The sequence below is a fragment of the Magallana gigas genome, chromosome 2 (genome assembly GCF_963853765.1).
Source record: "Magallana gigas chromosome 2, xbMagGiga1.1, whole genome shotgun sequence".
NCBI classification, from domain to species: Eukaryota; Metazoa; Mollusca; class Bivalvia; order Ostreida; family Ostreidae; genus Magallana; species Magallana gigas.
In genome coordinates this window covers 51,183,225-51,201,147 of record NC_088854.1, presented here as the reverse complement: position 1 = coordinate 51,201,147, position 17,923 = coordinate 51,183,225, and the positions used below count along the sequence as shown (strand labels likewise).

At 35.7% G+C, this 17,923-nt stretch overlaps 1 protein-coding gene across 17 annotated transcripts in view; it reads right to left on the bottom strand.

Moving 5' to 3' along the window:
• Positions 1–17,923, bottom strand: part of LOC105328698 (centriolin) — a 48,221-nt gene that overhangs the window by 5,813 nt on the left and 24,485 nt on the right. For 15 of the 17 annotated variants that reach the window (XM_066077093.1, XM_066077088.1, XM_066077085.1 and 12 more), the window contains 25 exons: positions 17,614–17,761; positions 17,382–17,402; positions 16,839–16,952; positions 16,530–16,684; positions 16,266–16,391; positions 15,965–16,127; positions 14,996–15,844; positions 13,532–13,644; positions 12,289–12,354; positions 11,910–11,978; positions 11,629–11,792; positions 7,135–7,330; positions 6,842–7,048; positions 6,665–6,729; positions 6,442–6,568; positions 4,508–4,672; positions 3,695–3,970; positions 3,366–3,583; positions 3,061–3,218; positions 2,578–2,840; positions 2,388–2,441; positions 1,841–1,942; positions 845–914; positions 615–715; positions 317–400 (listed from right to left, as the gene is read on the bottom strand). In XM_066077093.1, coding sequence (XP_065933165.1) covers positions 317–400; positions 615–715; positions 845–914; positions 1,841–1,942; positions 2,388–2,441; positions 2,578–2,840; positions 3,061–3,218; positions 3,366–3,583; positions 3,695–3,970; positions 4,508–4,672; positions 6,442–6,568; positions 6,665–6,729; positions 6,842–7,048; positions 7,135–7,330; positions 11,629–11,792; positions 11,910–11,978; positions 12,289–12,354; positions 13,532–13,644; positions 14,996–15,844; positions 15,965–16,127; positions 16,266–16,391; positions 16,530–16,684; positions 16,839–16,952; positions 17,382–17,402; positions 17,614–17,761 — 4,074 coding nt within the window. The remainder of the gene's footprint in view (positions 1–316; positions 401–614; positions 716–844; positions 915–1,840; positions 1,943–2,387; positions 2,442–2,577; positions 2,841–3,060; positions 3,219–3,365; positions 3,584–3,694; positions 3,971–4,507; positions 4,673–6,441; positions 6,569–6,664; positions 6,730–6,841; positions 7,049–7,134; positions 7,331–11,628; positions 11,793–11,909; positions 11,979–12,288; positions 12,355–13,531; positions 13,645–14,995; positions 15,845–15,964; positions 16,128–16,265; positions 16,392–16,529; positions 16,685–16,838; positions 16,953–17,381; positions 17,403–17,613; positions 17,762–17,923) is intronic. The other 2 variants (XM_066077098.1, XM_066077089.1) reach the window with 2 other exon arrangements.

Below are 17,923 nucleotides of genomic sequence, written 5' to 3'. Positions count from 1 at the left end.
CCCAAAACCACAAGCTCCTTGTGTGCTCTATCAGATGGATGAGGTGAAAAAAATCTCTGATTGAAAATTTCAATATCCTTATTCAATTCTAGCCCCTGTAAAAAATCTAGGCTAAAATATATATGAAGCAGAACAGAAAGCAATCTACTATGTCTGGTTATGATACAACATGCAAAATTAACCATTTCAGTGATACATTAAAGAAATTTCTTAAAATGCTGATCGAGATATTTGACATGAAATGAACTGTTACTACATGCAGACAATATCAACAGGCAGACTATTAGGACATGCAGTGGGGTACACAAGCCGTTACCTGCTTTGCTTGTTCTAGTTGCGTCTGAATATCATGGAGAGCATTTTCTAGTTCTACACGCTCTCTCATCATTCGTTCCTGTTCCTGAGATTGAGGAAGGTCAAGGTCATTACATTCAGATTTACATAAATAGAAACAGAATTGTCTCTTTTACTTCTTCCAACTCAAATCAAATTTGCAAATTAATAAAGAATGCACACGTTTAGTAAGCTACAACACAAATTTAGTGGTTATATAGATATATCTAAATTAATACGAGATATAGATGAACTTGATTGGTTGACTATTGACTATTTACCTGAGCGGAGGCAGTGCGAGCTTTTTGTAGTTCCTCATATGACCTTGACAATGCCTTGGCCAATTCATTCTTTTCTTCATTTCTGTCCAGAATTTCTTTTTCTATAGAAAATAAGTTAAAATAATAATAATTAAGATATTTCAATGCCAAAGCCCAGAAAATCAAAAGCAATGTCAAGATAGAGAATATATTTCACAATTTTTGAAGCAACCATTTTAAAGAGAACATACCCAAACTTTTGATTTGCTTGTCCAGATCCATAAACTTTTCTTCATTTACATGTAGTTTTTCAGACTCTTTCTATTAAGAAAAATAATATTTCTTTACTTTAATTAATAAAGTATGAAACTCTGATGTTTCTGTAGCTTTTTTTAACATAATAATATATATTTAAGGTAACTCCCGTACCTATAAAATCATGGGTTCAAAGTTAAAAACTTAACTTTTTTTTAACTTATTGGACTTGAATTTCATCAAAAAATAAATAAAATATATATGTATCCATACTATTTAAGATGTAAGGGAATAAAAACCAAAGGCTGAAATTATCATCTGAAAATCACACTTTTTTTTGTTTAAAAATTAAACATAAGTGGATAGATACTTGTTTGTCTATTTAATTTTTATTGCTTACTATGTCAGAAAACTAAAATTAATTTAAAAAAAAAAAGAAAAATTGTTTACTTTAGAAAAAATATAGCATTTAGATATATCACTTAGAGAAAAGAGTTATTTCCCTTTGTCATTTTTGAATTATGTCGAATATAAGGATGAAAAACGCTTATTAAATATCTCCAAGTAAACAATGATTTGAGTTTTTGATGTGCACCTATGATAACATAGAAATTACAAATCTACTTGCAAGAATTTTAATGAATTCATGGTTTATGTAAAATGTATGACGTCACAGGAGGGTGGATTTACTTTAAGTGAATTAAGATCTTCAACAACTCAAATTGCAGCAAGTTGTATTTCAATGAGATAAAAAATAGCAAAGAATTTCTTTTGATTGAAATAAATTGCCATCAAAAGCTTCCTAGCTTCCGAATTCATGTATAATGTTTGCAAAGCTTTAACAAAATCCAACACCCAATCTAAATAGAAATTAACCATAACCCCAAAAATAATACAAAACTTTATTGACATTACAAAGACAAGGAAACTACTCTAATGATTTCGTACAAGCTTTCATGATGTCATACAAGCCTTGGTGATGTCATACAAACCTTTAGGTTGGTGACAGAGTAGGTAGCCTGTTCCAGTTCTAACTGCTTGGATTTCAGATCGGAGCGAATGTTCTCTAATTCTAAATTAGCATTACTGACCAACTGGAATGGGGAAACAAGGAAGGCATTAACATTGCAGCAATGAACACAAGTCATAACAAGCCATAGGTGAAAGCAGGAAAACACATGTATATGGGGGGTTACACGGGGAAAACAAAGTTTCTCTGTTATTTCTATAAAATTAACTCAATGAATTAAACCACAATAACTGCCTAACCAACATACACATTTGGGAGAACATATAATGATATAAAAAGCTAAGCTAAAGTAAATTATCAAAGGCAGACTATGATACTAAGTAAATGAGTGTATTGTTCCATAAATTAACTTTTCAAATTGAAACTAAACAAATTTTTCAAAAAACTATCTAAATTTCACAATTTAATATGTCAAGCAGGATGAAAAGTGTTGTGTGTGTAATTCCCTCTACACCTTATATGAATCAAGTGATAAAATAAAAATGGAGAAATACTGCACTGTATCTCACCTTGTTTAGTTTGTTTTCTTCCCGTTCTACTTCTTTTCTGACTTTGTTAAGAGCCTGTTAATAAAAATCAACATACTGATAAGCTGTACGATAGTTGACACCTTGTAAATATTTATTACAGTAATTCTTGTAATTATGGAGAGTTTAAATTCATTGAAATAAATTCTTAGAAAAATATCTGGTATTTTACCATTTTTGCCTCCTGATATTCGATAGATTTATCATTAACGTTTTTCAAGAGTTCCTGTAACTCAGACTGCTTCGTCTTCTCCTGGCGCATGTAGTCATCATGTGCGACTCGGCTCTGACGAATTCCCTCATTCAAACGTTCATATTCTAACTTTGCTTCATCACGTTTCAGGTAAATGTCCTTTAAATCTTGGTCCAAACTTTTGCGCTGATCCTCAGAATCTCTTATATGATCTTTCAGAATTTTCAATTCACTTTTGCAGTCTGTAAAACAAATCAAATTAAGACAATTGAAATTTCATTTAAACCTTTTGTATAAAAAGTCAAAATATCATAGAATCATTGATCATCAGTTGTTATTAAGCTTAGTCCAAAGTATCTGATGTATTCCAGGCTAAATTGTATTAAAAGTCTGGAAATTGGCTGGAAAACTACACTATATATTCAGTTTTGAGAATCAGTATCCCAGTGTGCCTGTATCTACCTTTAGCGTTTGCCCTGAGTGCGTGAACCTCTTTCTGGAGCTGAGCTCGCTGATGATTGGCCTCATCCAGTTCTTTCTCTCGATGTCGGAGCTCCGATTCCACAGTTTCCATCCTCTTAGTAGAGGTGTCCAACTTTTCTTCCACCGATCTGTGAGTTCTATGAAAATTCCAACAAATCAAAACTCTTCCATGAAATATCGACAAAAAATACTAGGTGCTATTATTTATGAAGGGAAAACCAATATATTTTAAACAACTTTTGTGGAGGTAAACTAGGCTTGTACTAATCAGAGTTTGGGCTAACCTTCGCATTTGGTTGATTTTGTTGTCCAGGTTCTTGGTGGTATCTTCCATCATGTCCTTTTCACGAGACATGGCATTCAAACGATCCTCCAATGATTGCTTCTCCATTGCCAGCCTTTCCACTTCCTGTCTGTCACGGTCCAGTGCTTGTCGCAGTCGATCCACTTCACTTGACTTCCGACTCGTCTCAGCACACATTTGATCCAACTGAGATCTTTCCTGTTTGAAATTTATTTTAAATCAAACTATTAGTAATTCAAAATTGAGTTTTTGACAAATCTCCTTATTTACCAGCAAATCAATATGTAGTTCATATTGCAATATTTTTACCTCCAATAATTCTCGTTGTGTTTTCTCCAACTCTGACAACTTCTGAGCATGCTGAGATTTCAAACTGTCCAGTTCATGTTTTTCTATTTTTTGCATTTCAAATATATGCTGGAGTTCTGATTTGTTTTTGTTCACTGAGTTAATCAATTTCTGTAACACTTCGTCCTCCGTTTCCACTTCCTCTTTCCGCTTATGAAGTTCACCACGTTTCATTTTCAGTGTTTGTATGAGTTCATTCCTTTGGATCTCTAACTCACTAATTTTGTCTTTATAATCCTGAGGAATAAAAGAGTAAACCAATGAATGCTTATATGACAAAATCATCTACCATACATCCTTATCTATAAATGTATATTATGATACTACTTTTATACTCTTCCTTACTTTTTTAATCTTCCTTATAACAATTGCTGCAGAACAATTAGGTTTTTTTTTTATTATTGTTCATCTGGTTTTCTGCTTATCTCCATTGCTCTTTCTCTCTCTATGCATTACTCTTTTCTCTTCTTACTCTTTGGTGACCCTTGTTTTTCTCTGATTATTCTTTATTCGTTATTCCTCCAATTTTTATATCCATTTACCTGGATGCACACTCAGTCTCTCTTTTTTCTTCTCTCTCTCTTGCCCTTTCTTTCCTCTCTTCTCCCCTTTACTCTCTATCACCCTTGCTCCTCTGCCCATATCTCTTACTTCCCTCTGCATTCTCTCCCTCCCTCCCTCCCTTCTCTCCTTCTCTCTCCTCTCTCTCTCTCTCTTTCTTTCTCGCACCCTTGCTTCCCTCTGCCTGTTTCTTTTATTCACTCTCTCTCTTACCCTTGCTTCCCTCTGCCTGGCTGCACACTCAGCCTCGGCCTCTCGTAGCACTGAGGTCAGTTCCGTGGATTTCTTCTCCATGGACTCCTGGAGGAGCTGGAACTCCGTTCTCTTCTTTCCCATCTTCTGGTCCAGTTTCTCCAACTCCTGCTTCTGCTGATCAATCTGTCAAAACAATATCTTATAGGGTACACAGGATCATTCAACATTCAAGGAGAAATTGGCACCTACTGCTCATGTTGGGTTACAACATTTGTCTACAACTTATGAAAATGAAAATATACATGTACTTACACAAACTTTGAGATTCTGATCATGCAAATTCTAATTTGCTATGAAAACTACCGATACATGCAATCATGATGAATTTATACACCTGATTTACTGATGTCATTGGGTTGTCCTTGTGCCTTGTATAGATCAATCATTCTTGTATTTTTGAGTTTCTTCATTTCAAATCATTAAAATTCAGAAAATGTACTATTTTTTTTTACTTAGAGTTAGTAATACCCATTTATAGATATTTTACCTGCATATTGTTACAAACTTTTATGACTTTTCTTGATGAAATTTGACAGTCAAGCAGATTTTGTATTTGCTTTATTGTAAATGGTTAACATTATACAAAAATAAATACTGCTATCTGACATAGACATATTTCACTCTACAAATGTAATCACAATCAAATATCACAAAAATCCCATCGTTGAAACATGTACATGAATAAAATTTATATAATTACTTTCAGTCTGTTTTGTTCTAACTCAACTGTCCAGAGATTCTTCACTATAGATAAAGTTAACGTAATAAATACAAATATCTATTGCTCGAGAATGCACGTAATATCACAGAAGTAAGTAGGCGACTCCTAGACCCAATACCTGAACTCACCACCAGCCTAACAGAGAGTCTTGCTGAAGTGCTACAAGGAAGAGAGGTCCAGAGACATGTAAACATGGATTTATTGCTTGTAATATTCTTCTGATAAAATAAATGCATTGAATGACGATCAGTATGGCAGTGAAATGAGCCTTGTGGGAATGTAGTGTGTTAATGGACACAGAATTGACACGCCATCACCCACAGTATGTGGTCATTCCCAAACACGGTTAACACAGAGTGCAGCAAAAAGCCACCTGGTTCCCCAAACGAGCAAAGAGAAGCCGCAGAGTGATGGAGTCACCACGTAAGGCCAAGTGTGGAGAGTGGACTGGTGGTCAATGATTGGTTACATTCATTCAATCAAAATACATTACAACAAAGATATTGTCTGTTAAATAGACAAATTCTGGGGTACATGTAGCTCTTCTACCTAGATCTTCTAGCAGAATCAATATTTCAGCCATTATAAACAACGGATTGCAACTAAATGAAGGATTGTTTATAAATTATAATGAATATACACTTTCAAGAGATAAAGTTTCATGCAAACAATGGGCTATCATAGATGAGGACGAATATATTAGGATGCAAGTGAGGGAGTACGGTAATTAGGGAGTGTGCTCAGGGTGTTGAAGGAAGACAACAGGAAATGAAGCGACAGCAAAAGCAGAGCGCTGGTTCTTGAACACTACAGAAATCCATATTTACAAGTTATACATTGTGGTCAAATCATTATAGCACATCAACACACATAGGCATATGTATTTAAATGCAAACTGAGAGACTGTCCATCAAACCCCTGATACACAACATATTGGGCTCAGCTGGTGGTGAGTTAAAGTTTGACATGGCTGGGTTTTGATCGACGTTTTAGCGCCTTAGGATGTAACTGAAAAATATAATGCAACAGAATTTTTCTGTTATATACAGGTTTACTTCTTAAAGCTGTTTAATCTTTTTTTCAGAAATACAAGAATAATATGAAGTCCCCCCTTGGTTTTTTAATTTAGTAAAGTGTAAGTTGCAAGTGTTATGGTCAATAATTAGTTTACCTGGTCACGCATTCTGGCAATATCAGAGCGACGTTTTGTCAGTACTTCCTCTGCGTCGTTCAGGGCCGACACCGTCTCCTTCTCCCTCGCAGCTGCTGCTGTAAGCTCAGCGTGAAGCTTGTGCAGACTAAAACATGAAAGGTTATTGAATAAAAGATACAATTTTCGAAAAAAGAAAACATAACATTTCCACTTAATCATAGAGCAAATACAAGTGACTTACTTTTGTGTAGCACCTCTAATTCTACTATCAAGGTCCTTATACTCTGCATCCTTTTTAGCAGTGACCTGTGTAGGGAAAAAACCATGAAACTCTGATGCTATTACCATTTATAAGGATTTCCTCATATCTTATTGCATTACTGCCAGGTCACAATGTTCCACTTCAGTGATTCCCTACCTGGTTGATGTCTCTGAGAAGTCGCTCCTGCTTGGTCCGCTTCCGTTCCATGTCCTTGACCTCTTCCCTTATTGCGCGGAGCGTATCGGACGCCTTGATCAGCTCTACTCCCGCTTGATTGGCTCTCTTCTCCAGTTCACCCGTTTCTTTGACTGTGTTCTGTAGACCCTCTGCTGCCAAGTCAAACTTCTCCACTGTCTGTCTGGCCTGTAAGTAGCAGAAGAAAAATTAGCAATTCGTCTTAACTAATCTAAAAATTTAAAGGCTATCTTAGCATGGGACATAATCTGTACCTCTTCTTTGGCCTCCTGAAGGTCTGAGTTACACACACGCAGGAGCTTGTCTGCATCCTGTAGCTGACTCCGCCGCTTGGCCAAAGTTCTCTCCAGGGCATCAATCTCATTCCTTAAGAACTTCCTTCTGCTTCCAGCTAAGCCTACGTCATCCTCATCAGTGCAAGACTCATCAAACACATTGGCTCGTAATCTCCTATATAATCAAACACAGATCTTATAATACATAAATTAAAATGGATGCGATTAACAAACAAGAGGCCCATGGGGCCACATCGCTCACCTGAGCAACAATTGGCGTTCAAAAGATATTGTGCCATATGGTCCCTCGGTAGAATAACAAAAAATAAATATTGTCAAGTATTCGAATTTTACACTTATTTTTGCATACAAGTAATCATTGACATTGTACCTTCATGAAATACTATTTTTTACCAGAAGAAGAAAATCCTACGCAAGATATAAAACTAAACATTTGGTAGGGGTACACTGTTAAGTTGTTAACTTCCAATTCCCTATATTTTCGTTCTGCCCCCCACCCCCCACTTTGTAAAGCGATCAAAATATGTGAGAGCATATAGGTACATTTGTTTCATCAACTACTTACTTGTTATTGTATTTAAAAAAAATATATAATAGTTATTGTATTTTATTTAAAAAATCCTACATGTATAGATGTGAAGAAGAAAATTGTACCTCAATGTGCTCAATTCCTCAAATTAAAACATTCAAAAATTTAATTTGTCTTCTCCATTATAATTAAATGACTGTTATTTACCTCGCGTACAAACTGTGTGTGCAAACGCTGTGATATTTTCTTAGGAATAGCGATAATTATTATATCCCCATAACAGAAATGTTTCAGAACTATGGAAACTGTTTTAAAGATGTCGTTTTTATTTACTCGTGTCTGAAAAACTATCAAAATTGATGTAGATTTCACATTATTCATTGTATAATGAGGGGACCCCAGAGAGTAGGTATATACAGAATATCATTCTTTTATTTTGTTTGTACAAGTATTTAACATACTCTAATTCATATAGAATTTCTAATGTTCAACCAAAATTTCAGCGTCAATCGTAGAATTATAAGCAAGATACAGAGCTCACAGTTTCCCTAGGTTTGAGTCATATTTTGTTGACATGACTTTATTAAATTCAGCTTAAGATTTTTAACTTGGTATTTCCTATTCAGCATTTAAAATGGGAAAAAAGAATGGCCTAAGATTTTCAATTCTTTTATTTACTCACGACCAGTTCATTGGTATTTAAGGTTCAAAATCATTTTAAACAAATGTACACAAACACAGTCAAGGATCACATGTACAGTAGGAGTAATAATGACGAAAAAAGGTCAAGTTTACAATACAATAAGTTGTTAAAATTGGTTTCTGGAAGAACAGACTTTGAAAATTTTCTTAATATATATTGACAATTTTTTTTTCTTTTTCAATCTTTAGTTTTTAAGATCTGTGTACAAACATAGAATTGTGAGCAAATCTCTGTATCTTGCTTATAATTCGAAGCTTAACACTCAAATATGGTTAGTAAATAGAAATTGTAAACAATTAAACACAAGAAACATGCATGCACTATGACAAATAAAGAACACAATTTATTTTTTCGAAATGAATCATATATATACATGCATATATACCTACATATTTCCTTCAGCGATATCAAACTCTATTTAAACTGAATAAACTCGAGAAAATGCCGAGCATCGATCTCAACAAAACCTATTGCATTAATCTACCATTACGCAAAAGATAATGCCGAACAAGATATCTGTGAGCCAATGCTCACTAGTGATACCCCCGCTCTGATGTGAATATGCAAAATACGCAAAGTCTACATTTAACAGAAAGCTGGCATCCGATTGGTACAGAAATATATACCACAATATGGAATGCCTAAACAAAGAGTGTGTTAAAATTTCAAGCATCTGCGATAAATAGCTGCTAAGAAATCTTTGAGGAAAATTTGTTTGAAAATTTTGGCTAAAATAAACAAAATACTCATTTAACAGGAAGATGATGTTCGATTGGTACAAAAATATATCCCACGATATGGCATGCCTTAACAAACACTGTGTAAAAATTTCAAGCATCTCCAATAAATAGCTGCTGAGAAATCTTTGACGAAAATTTGAATGAAAATGTTAGCAAAAAATAAACAAAGTCATTATTTAACAGGAAGTTGACGTCCGATTGATACAAAAATATATCCCACCATATGGCATGCCAAAACAAATAGTGTGTTAAAATTTTAAGCATCTGCGATAAATAGGTGCTGAGAAATCTTTGACGAAAATTTGTTCGAAAATTTTGGCTAAAAAAAAAAAGGCCTCATTTAACAGGAAGTTGATATCTGATTGGCACAGAAATATATCAAACGATATGGCATGCCTATACACATATTGTGTAAAAATTTCAAGCATCTGCAATAAATAGTTGCTGAAAAATCTTTGACGAAAATTTGTTTGAAAATTTTGGTTAAAAAATAAGCAAAGTCATTATTTAACAGGAAGTTGACGTCCGATTGATACAAAAATATATATATCCCACAATATGGTATGCCTAAACAAATAGTGTGTTAAAATTTCAAGCATCTGCGATAAATAGTTGCTGAGAATTCTTTGACGGAAATTTGTTTGAAAATTTTGGCAAAAAATAAACAAAGTCTTCATTTAACAGGAAGTTGACGTCTGATTGGTACAAAAATACATCCCACGATTTAACATGCCTATACAAATACTGTGTAAAAATTTCAAGCATCTGTGATAAACAGTTGCTGAGAATTCTTTGACGGAAATTTGTTTGAAAAGTTTTGCTAAAAATAAACAAAGTCGTCATATAACAGGAAGTTGATGTCTGATTGGTACAAAAATATATCCCACTATATGGCATGCCTATACAAATACTGTGTAAAAATTTCAAGCATCTCCGATACACAGTTGCTGAGAATTCTTTGACGAAAATTTGTTTGAAAATTTTGGTTAAAAAATAAGCAAAGTCGTCATATAACAGGAAGTTGACGTCCGATTGGTACAAAAATATATCCCACGATATGGCATGCCTTACCAAACACTGTGTTAAAATTTCAAGCATCTGCGATAAATAGTTGCTGAGATAAATGCGACAGAAATTTTTGTTACGGACGGACAGACAGACGGACAGACAGACAGACAGACAGACAGACGGACGGACAGACACACAAGGGTAAAACAGTATACCCCCTCTCCTTCGGAGCGGGGGTATAATTACCGATAGAATGAATTGTATTTCAGTACTTTTTTGATACATCAGATTTTGCTTAATTTGCGCAGGTAAACAGTTAACTGTTTGATTTACCGAAGTCTCTGTTTGAATTGATACGTAAAAATCACGAAATACGAGAGTTCCCAGGTTAAATTACAAAGCATAAATAATGAAAACGAAACGAAAATCAGAACAAGCTAACACCAACGTCATGTGTGAAATCTGTCAACGCATTGAAATATTTAGCCTCAATTTACTTCACAAAATCGGCACCAATATATTTTGTATGTTTCAAAAATTTCCCGTTGCATAACAAGCAAATTCATCATAGTCAGATCGACCCTTTTTCGTATAATGTCATGGCTGCTTTAAACAAAGAACCTCGTTTTAGAAGTATGGAATACGAGTCTTGGTAAAATGGGTATGCAAACCCGGGCCTTGACAAAATAAAAGCCGGGGCAGATCGGCAATCGTCAATTCCAAATACGCATTATTTTGCGGCAATATTTACAGCGAATACAAATATAACTGGTCCATCAAATATCCTGAAATTTTAATGAGATTGGCAGATTAATAACTGCCAATCTTTTGTTTTGACAAGGCCAAATCTTGCCTACCCATTTTACCGGATGCCGAACCGAACCGAAGCTGAAACACGCCTTTCCTTTATCATTATTTTCGTAATAACTCAGATTTGAAACTGAATTAGACCTTAATTTTTGCAATTTATATTTTCCTTCCCATAAGGATAATTTATGCTAAACTACGTTGAATTTGCCTCGGTAGTTCTTGAGAAGAAGATTTTTAAAAATGCACCCCCTCTTTCTACAGTTTCAAGGTTTTCTCCGCTTTGAATACAGATCGGACTTTTATTTCTGCAATTTATATTCGCCATCCCATAAGGATGCTTTGTGCCAAATTTGGTTGAAATTGGATAAGCGGTTTTAGAGAAGAAGTTCAAAATGTAAAAAGTTTACAGACGGACGGACGGACGGACAGACGGACGACGGACAAAATGTGATCAGAATAGCTCACTTGAGCTTTCAGCTCAGGTGAGCTAAAAACAATAAAAACTTGATAAACTCTTTGAACAAAGATAAAGTTAGGATACATGTATAAATGTTAAAACAAGTACAGAGTATCACTTTATATAAGACTGTTTGATCAATGAGGCATTGTGAACATTAAGAAAGTTTCAACATAGAGGTAGAAAGTGTATTTTTATTCCTTACTTTTTCTTGTTTTCCTTTGAATTGTGATGTCTCATGAATTGGAGTTCATCCCTTGCTGCTATTCTCTCATTTTCTAGGAATTTTTCCTCCTTTTTCAGATCTTTCAAACATTTCTTTTGTCGTTCAATGGCCAAATCTAAACCTTCAAGCTCATCTCTTCTTTGCTGTTCAAAAAGATAAGTGAACATGTTCTTACTATCTGGTTATGTTCAGAGATTCATAAATATCATTAAAAGTATTGCTGTATTCTTGTGACAATGACAGATGAGTCGGGCTCTCACCTCTAGCTCTCCCCTTAATCTGCGTATCAATCTGTTCTCATCCTCCTCCTCTGCCTGCATTTGTAGTTCCTTCAAAACAGAAAAATCTCATCATTTTTTTTTTGTCAAGTCACTTGCATGGGCCGGGAGTAAAAATCGGCCACATTAACCATTGTCTGATGCCTGAGGTTGTGTAATATAGATATTTATTTGGTATCTTTTAAAATTGATACACAGAATGGATATAAACATTTTTTTAACAAGTAATTGCATAAGAGATTTTAACACAGTGGAAAAAGTATGACTAGTTAATAAAGACAAATTTTGTTGTACTAAATACATGCTTAGGTATTTGGGGGCTTATTCTCCCATATTCTGCAATATTCAAAACTTATTGTACCTCCTCTCTTGCTAGCTTGGCCTTCAGTTTTCTAAGTTTTTCTTGTAACTCTGCCACATAATCCTCCTAGAAATTAAAAATCAGAAATTTCAATGACAAACATGCATAATTTTAATTAATCTATGATACAGAATACTTTGAAATCATCAGACTTCCGTCAGCAGAAACGCAATTAAATCAGCTTTACAAGAGTATTTTATAAATGCTTGTAGATCATTTAGATCTCAATATAACACAGACTACAGTAGATTAGAGAGGATAATATGGTGCATTCATTTCAACTTTCATTATAAAGTCTTACAAGTAATATCAGTCAATACCTATACCAATTCCTTTCATTACAAGTACCCCTTATTTTGACATTTATGTCATTTGATTCAATACTTTAATCCCTGTTGTGTAGGGATAATCTTCCTCTTGTGGCAATATTATCGCTTAATGAGGAATTTAAATACAAGATCGCGGTAACTTTTCGCCATTTATCAGTTTTTAAAAAATTAGTTAAAAAGAATACCCTTGCCATAATCCTCTCAAATAAAATCCCTGCACTACTAAAGGAAATTTAAATTTTGATTTTGTTCTTTGTCTTTTAAAAATTCTTCTTGTTTTTCCCACCAAATATTATACTAAATCTGAAATTCTGAATGTTGAGTTTCACTAAATTCATATTAACTCATATATTTCATGTGTACTAGTATATCAAAAATGAGAACAACAATTTCATAAAAGGACTTTACAAAGTGCAATTTAAGCCATAAATAATGCCAGGAAAAAATCAAATGAAAAATCCATTTATCTCTAACAAATGCGCACTGCATAATGCTGTTAACTGGGTGGGTTGATGTTCTTTTGGAGGTTGGTTTTATTTTGATGCACAGATAACAATGGAGGTAAGCTGATAGAGTTACCAATAACAGATCATATCAAACTAATGAATTCCATTAAATCCTCCTTCCTCCCAGGTATTTGTTGACTCTGGTTTGATTTGAGTGTGGGTGTCCAGATTTATTGCTTTCGGTGTAGTACACAGCACGTTTACGAAGTTTACAATCAAGTTTACATTGGAGCCCAAATCAGAATTTCTCACGTAAATGTTATAATTTTTGGAAACAATACTCATGAATAAATAATTTTATTCTCAAGAGAAGGATATGCTTCAGACATTTAAATCACAAAAATAGGTACTGATTTTCTAGGTACCACACAATTTACAAATATTGACCCTAATTAATGAATTACTTACCAGGTCATGGTGCTCTGGAACATTACAGAAGAGGTATGTATCGTCTCCGCTGACCTCGGCATTCTTCAGGATCCCTCGTGGCTGACCACCATCCATACTGAGGGATCCAGCCACTGTACAACAGAAATCACACAACATCTCATCGCTATGTATACGCAAGCTTATATATATAATAATTCCATGCTAACTAAAATATAAATAGTAAAAACAATCAAGACAAAATTTAAAATTTTCATTCAAACACTGGAGAAATTAAAATACATGCAATTCAAATGATTTGCAAAGAACCGGTCACTGCTTGAGTATTGCCTGGAGGAAAAATCGATGAAAAGAAATACTAGTGGACAGAGACCAGGTATTGAAAGATTCCTTAATCTCCTTATTTTATGCAGGTGCTATATTTCATAGGATTTAAAATGTCAATTCCTTGATAACATTTAAAATTCTGCAGATCTTCCTTACATTGATATATCCTCTTATCAAGTTTCCTCACTGTCAACAGGCACTTCACCTACCATACAGAACAGCTGTTGATCAGTTTGTTAATTACTCGTTAATTCCACACACATATCACAAAGTAATATGGTCCTAGTGATAGACTATGAACGCTGTATCTCCAACATAACTTGAGTTATAAGAGGAGTAAGCTGACCAGACTAGTAAGCCTATGATCTGTCCTCCATGCTAACACACCACCAACCAGTACAGTACACTGATCTGGATGAGTGAGTTTCCTGGACAAGTAAGGACAGGACCAGACTGAGGGCGTATTAACTCAGCTCATGTGTCAACAATCAATACATTGGGGGGTTTAATTACCATTATTACCCACATACAGATCAAGGACAGAATGCCATTGTCTTAGTTCACACTTTTTAAAGGTCAAATATTTGCTCAATACATGGCTCAAGCTAGAGAACAATACACTATATGCACGTAATAATGATTGCAAAAAAAAAATTACAAACAGAGTTTTTAATGTTTTAAAAAAAATATAGGTGGTACAAATATGACAAGAATTCTTAATTCAAATAGGTCTTGTTGTTAAAATATTAAATTACTTGTGCATGTATTAGTTCATTTTTGAGGTTATCTTTCATTAGCTTAGATAATCATATCAATACATGTAATACCAATTTTTCATTAAGGCCATTGCATTATTAATTTATTTGTAATGATCGTGAAATCAAACATTCGAAAATAAACACACACAAAATAAGAACCCCAACTGGGCTAAACAACATAATGGGAATGACAAATCCATAGGGACTCAAATAATACATACCAGTATATTTACATGCACTTATCAAAGTCTATTCTACCTCAGTTATCGTTTTTTTCCACTGCTTTATCTGATTGATGCAGCAGTTTTCTTTTGTTTTTTATCCCTTCATTTTCTGGTAGTTTATTTGAAAAAATAGAATGTATTTTACACTTGATCAGACTTAATAAATAAAAACTCACCAATAGGACTGGGAGGGACTGTCATGGACCCGTTAGGAGCTCTGCCCTTTACAGGGGTACCAGCAGCTACTGGAGCCAGGGGTAGGAATGTCACACGAGGCCCAGGAGATGAGGGCCCATACTGGATGCCACCTGAGGATGGTGGGGGTGGAGGTGGAGGGGAACCACCAGGGGGGTAGTAGATCCTGCCAGCAGGTCGTTCAGGTGATGTGGAGTAGGCTGGTAGGAAGGTCCTTCCTGATCCTGTGGACTGGATAGGATTAGCTGCCACAGGCACGTAGCTCATCTGTCCCACGGGGTAGGAGGTCTGTGTACCATGGGTACCTGGTGTCTGGGTGGCTCCTGCTGCATAAACTGGGACAGAGCCATACCCAGAGCTCTGTGTGGCTCCATAGCCCGGTGTCTGGGTTCCAGCATAACCTGGTGTCTGGGTACCAGCATAGCCTGGTGTCTGGGTACCAGCATAACCTGGTGTCTGGGTACCAGCATAGCCTGGTGTCTGGGTACCAGCATAGCCTGGTGTCTGGTTACCAGCATAGCCAGGAGTCTGACCCACTCCTCGGTTCTGGTTCGTACCCTGAGGGAACAGACTGCTGTGGAAGGAGCCAGTGCCGGGCTGGTAACCAGGAATGTTTTGTGAGGGCTGTGGCTGGGGGCCCAGACCAGCATCAACCATACCCGGGTAGGCTCCAGTAGTCTGAGCCGGTATATAAGGTTGTGGTTTATGTACTGGCTCGAATGCTGTTTTAGAGCGAGAAGATCTTGTTCTTTCTCGTCCTGATCGACCGTGCCCAGATCGTCCACTCCTGTGACTTCTCACACTGCCTCGGTCAGATTCACCACTTCCACCTTTTAAAATCAAGACAATTTGGTTATATTTCCAATCAAACAGCTAATCATATACTTGTATCAACAAATTTCAAATGCAAATCTTTGAACACAAATTTCAATTCAGTAAAGAATACCAACCCCTGCCACTGTGTCTTGCTCCTTGAGTTAGCCGCCCTTCACTTGACCTTGACCTTCCAGCAGGTCTACCCCCTGATGGTATTCTCCCATCTCCTCTGTCTGCTCCAACCCCTGGTTGCTGGCCACCAAACGAAACTCCACCTTGAGCTGAATACATTGGACCCTGAAAAATGGTACAAGTAAACCACAGTAAGTTATGTCCACTATAGCTAGTAAGTTTTACTTGCAAGGAAAAAAAATTACAGCAAATATATCAACAATCAAGCAACATCTTTTACTCTTAAGAAGTTTCTTTTTTTACCATTGTTCCTCTAGCATTTGCTCCAACAGGTGCCCCTGGCATGAATCCAACCGGTGCCCCATGCTGCTGAGTTAATACTGGTCTGTATGGAGTAGGTCCAGAAGCTTGACCCTGGTGATGTATACCCTGGGAAAAAGGTCAATGTATATTGCTTCAAATTCACTTTATACAGTGTATACATGTATACCCATTAAGCTTTTAAATGAAAGTGAAACTAAAGGATAGTTATTTTTAAAGAATCTATTATCTAAATAATGTCCATACCTGAGCAGGACCTATCCCAGCACTGGCTTGAGTTCCCATTGTCCCCTGAGGTTTAGGCATGGACTGGATGTAAGCAGACTGCATGGCCAGGGTCTCCTTCAAACGATTCACCTCCTGGCGGAGTCTCCATAAGTCATCATCAAACGCAGGGCCAGCTGTCAGAAAAGAAATCACATTGCTCAAAAAAAGTGCATCAAATAGCCTACAATTACAAAATTCAAGTAGTACTTAGCTAATATATGTATTGTTGTTCTGTCAATCAGTTATACATTCATTGAGTGTTCTGTGAAAGAGTTTGTAAATCCTGACCTGCAGCACTGCCCCCTCCAGCCATGGAATCCAAAAGATGGTTCAGATGTTCAATTTCCTGTCGCTGAGTTTCCAAAATGTCATATAACTTGGTCAACTCTTCCTCTTGGGCACCTACATAAAACACAATCAAGTCTAAGCCCATAGCATCTTAGAATCAATTAAACCTGTTATAAGTAACTGAAAATGAATGATGGTCAAATGTTTCATTTGCTTTTTATCTAAAGATGAAAACTTACTATCATGGTACTTTTTTTTTCATTTACTGGTACTTATTATGGGAATTCCTGATAAGTACTGACACAAGACTTAATTTGCATTTTTCACATAAGTGTTTCCAACATTTCTTTGATGGGGAACATTCAACAGATCATGCAGCAATGTAGAAAAATAATTTGCATGCAATTTATTTGACACTGCACATCCACCAAGTTATGAACAACATGTTAATGCTAGGAAGATTGGAGGTAACTGGACCATGATTAAAAGAAGTGCTCCCATTCTTATTTCATGTGAATTCATGTTAGTGAACTGTGTAATTACCTGCTTTTGAATTTAAATCAGCTGTTTACAAAGAAAATAAGAAAGATGAACATGAATAAAATAAAAAAAATTCCTCAATGATCATGACATACATGTATGATTTTCAATCTCTTTCATTCTAAAATGATATTGCCTTCAACTTCAATGATCAAAATATCCATGAATGATTCTCTGTCTCTCTATCTGCCCCCTTCTCTCTCTCTCTCTCTCTGTCTCTCTCTCTGACACTTACTGATCATCTGGTTGTTCATCTGTTTGTTCTGTAGTTCTCCATGGAGGTAGGACTCACGTTCGTCCAGCATGTACTTTAGCTGGTCGGCCGTGCTCTGTGCTTGCTCCAGATCCTGAGCTATCACCTGCATACGGGCCTCATACTTTTCCTGTAACATCATTATCATTGTTACTAATTGATTGTATTTACAAGCATCTGTTTAATATTTATAAAAATCATACCGAACTTGCTACCAACGAAATTACATCCCAACGAACCAGGAACATTTTGGCTACCGACTAACATTGGCCCACACAAGTAAAAATAATTC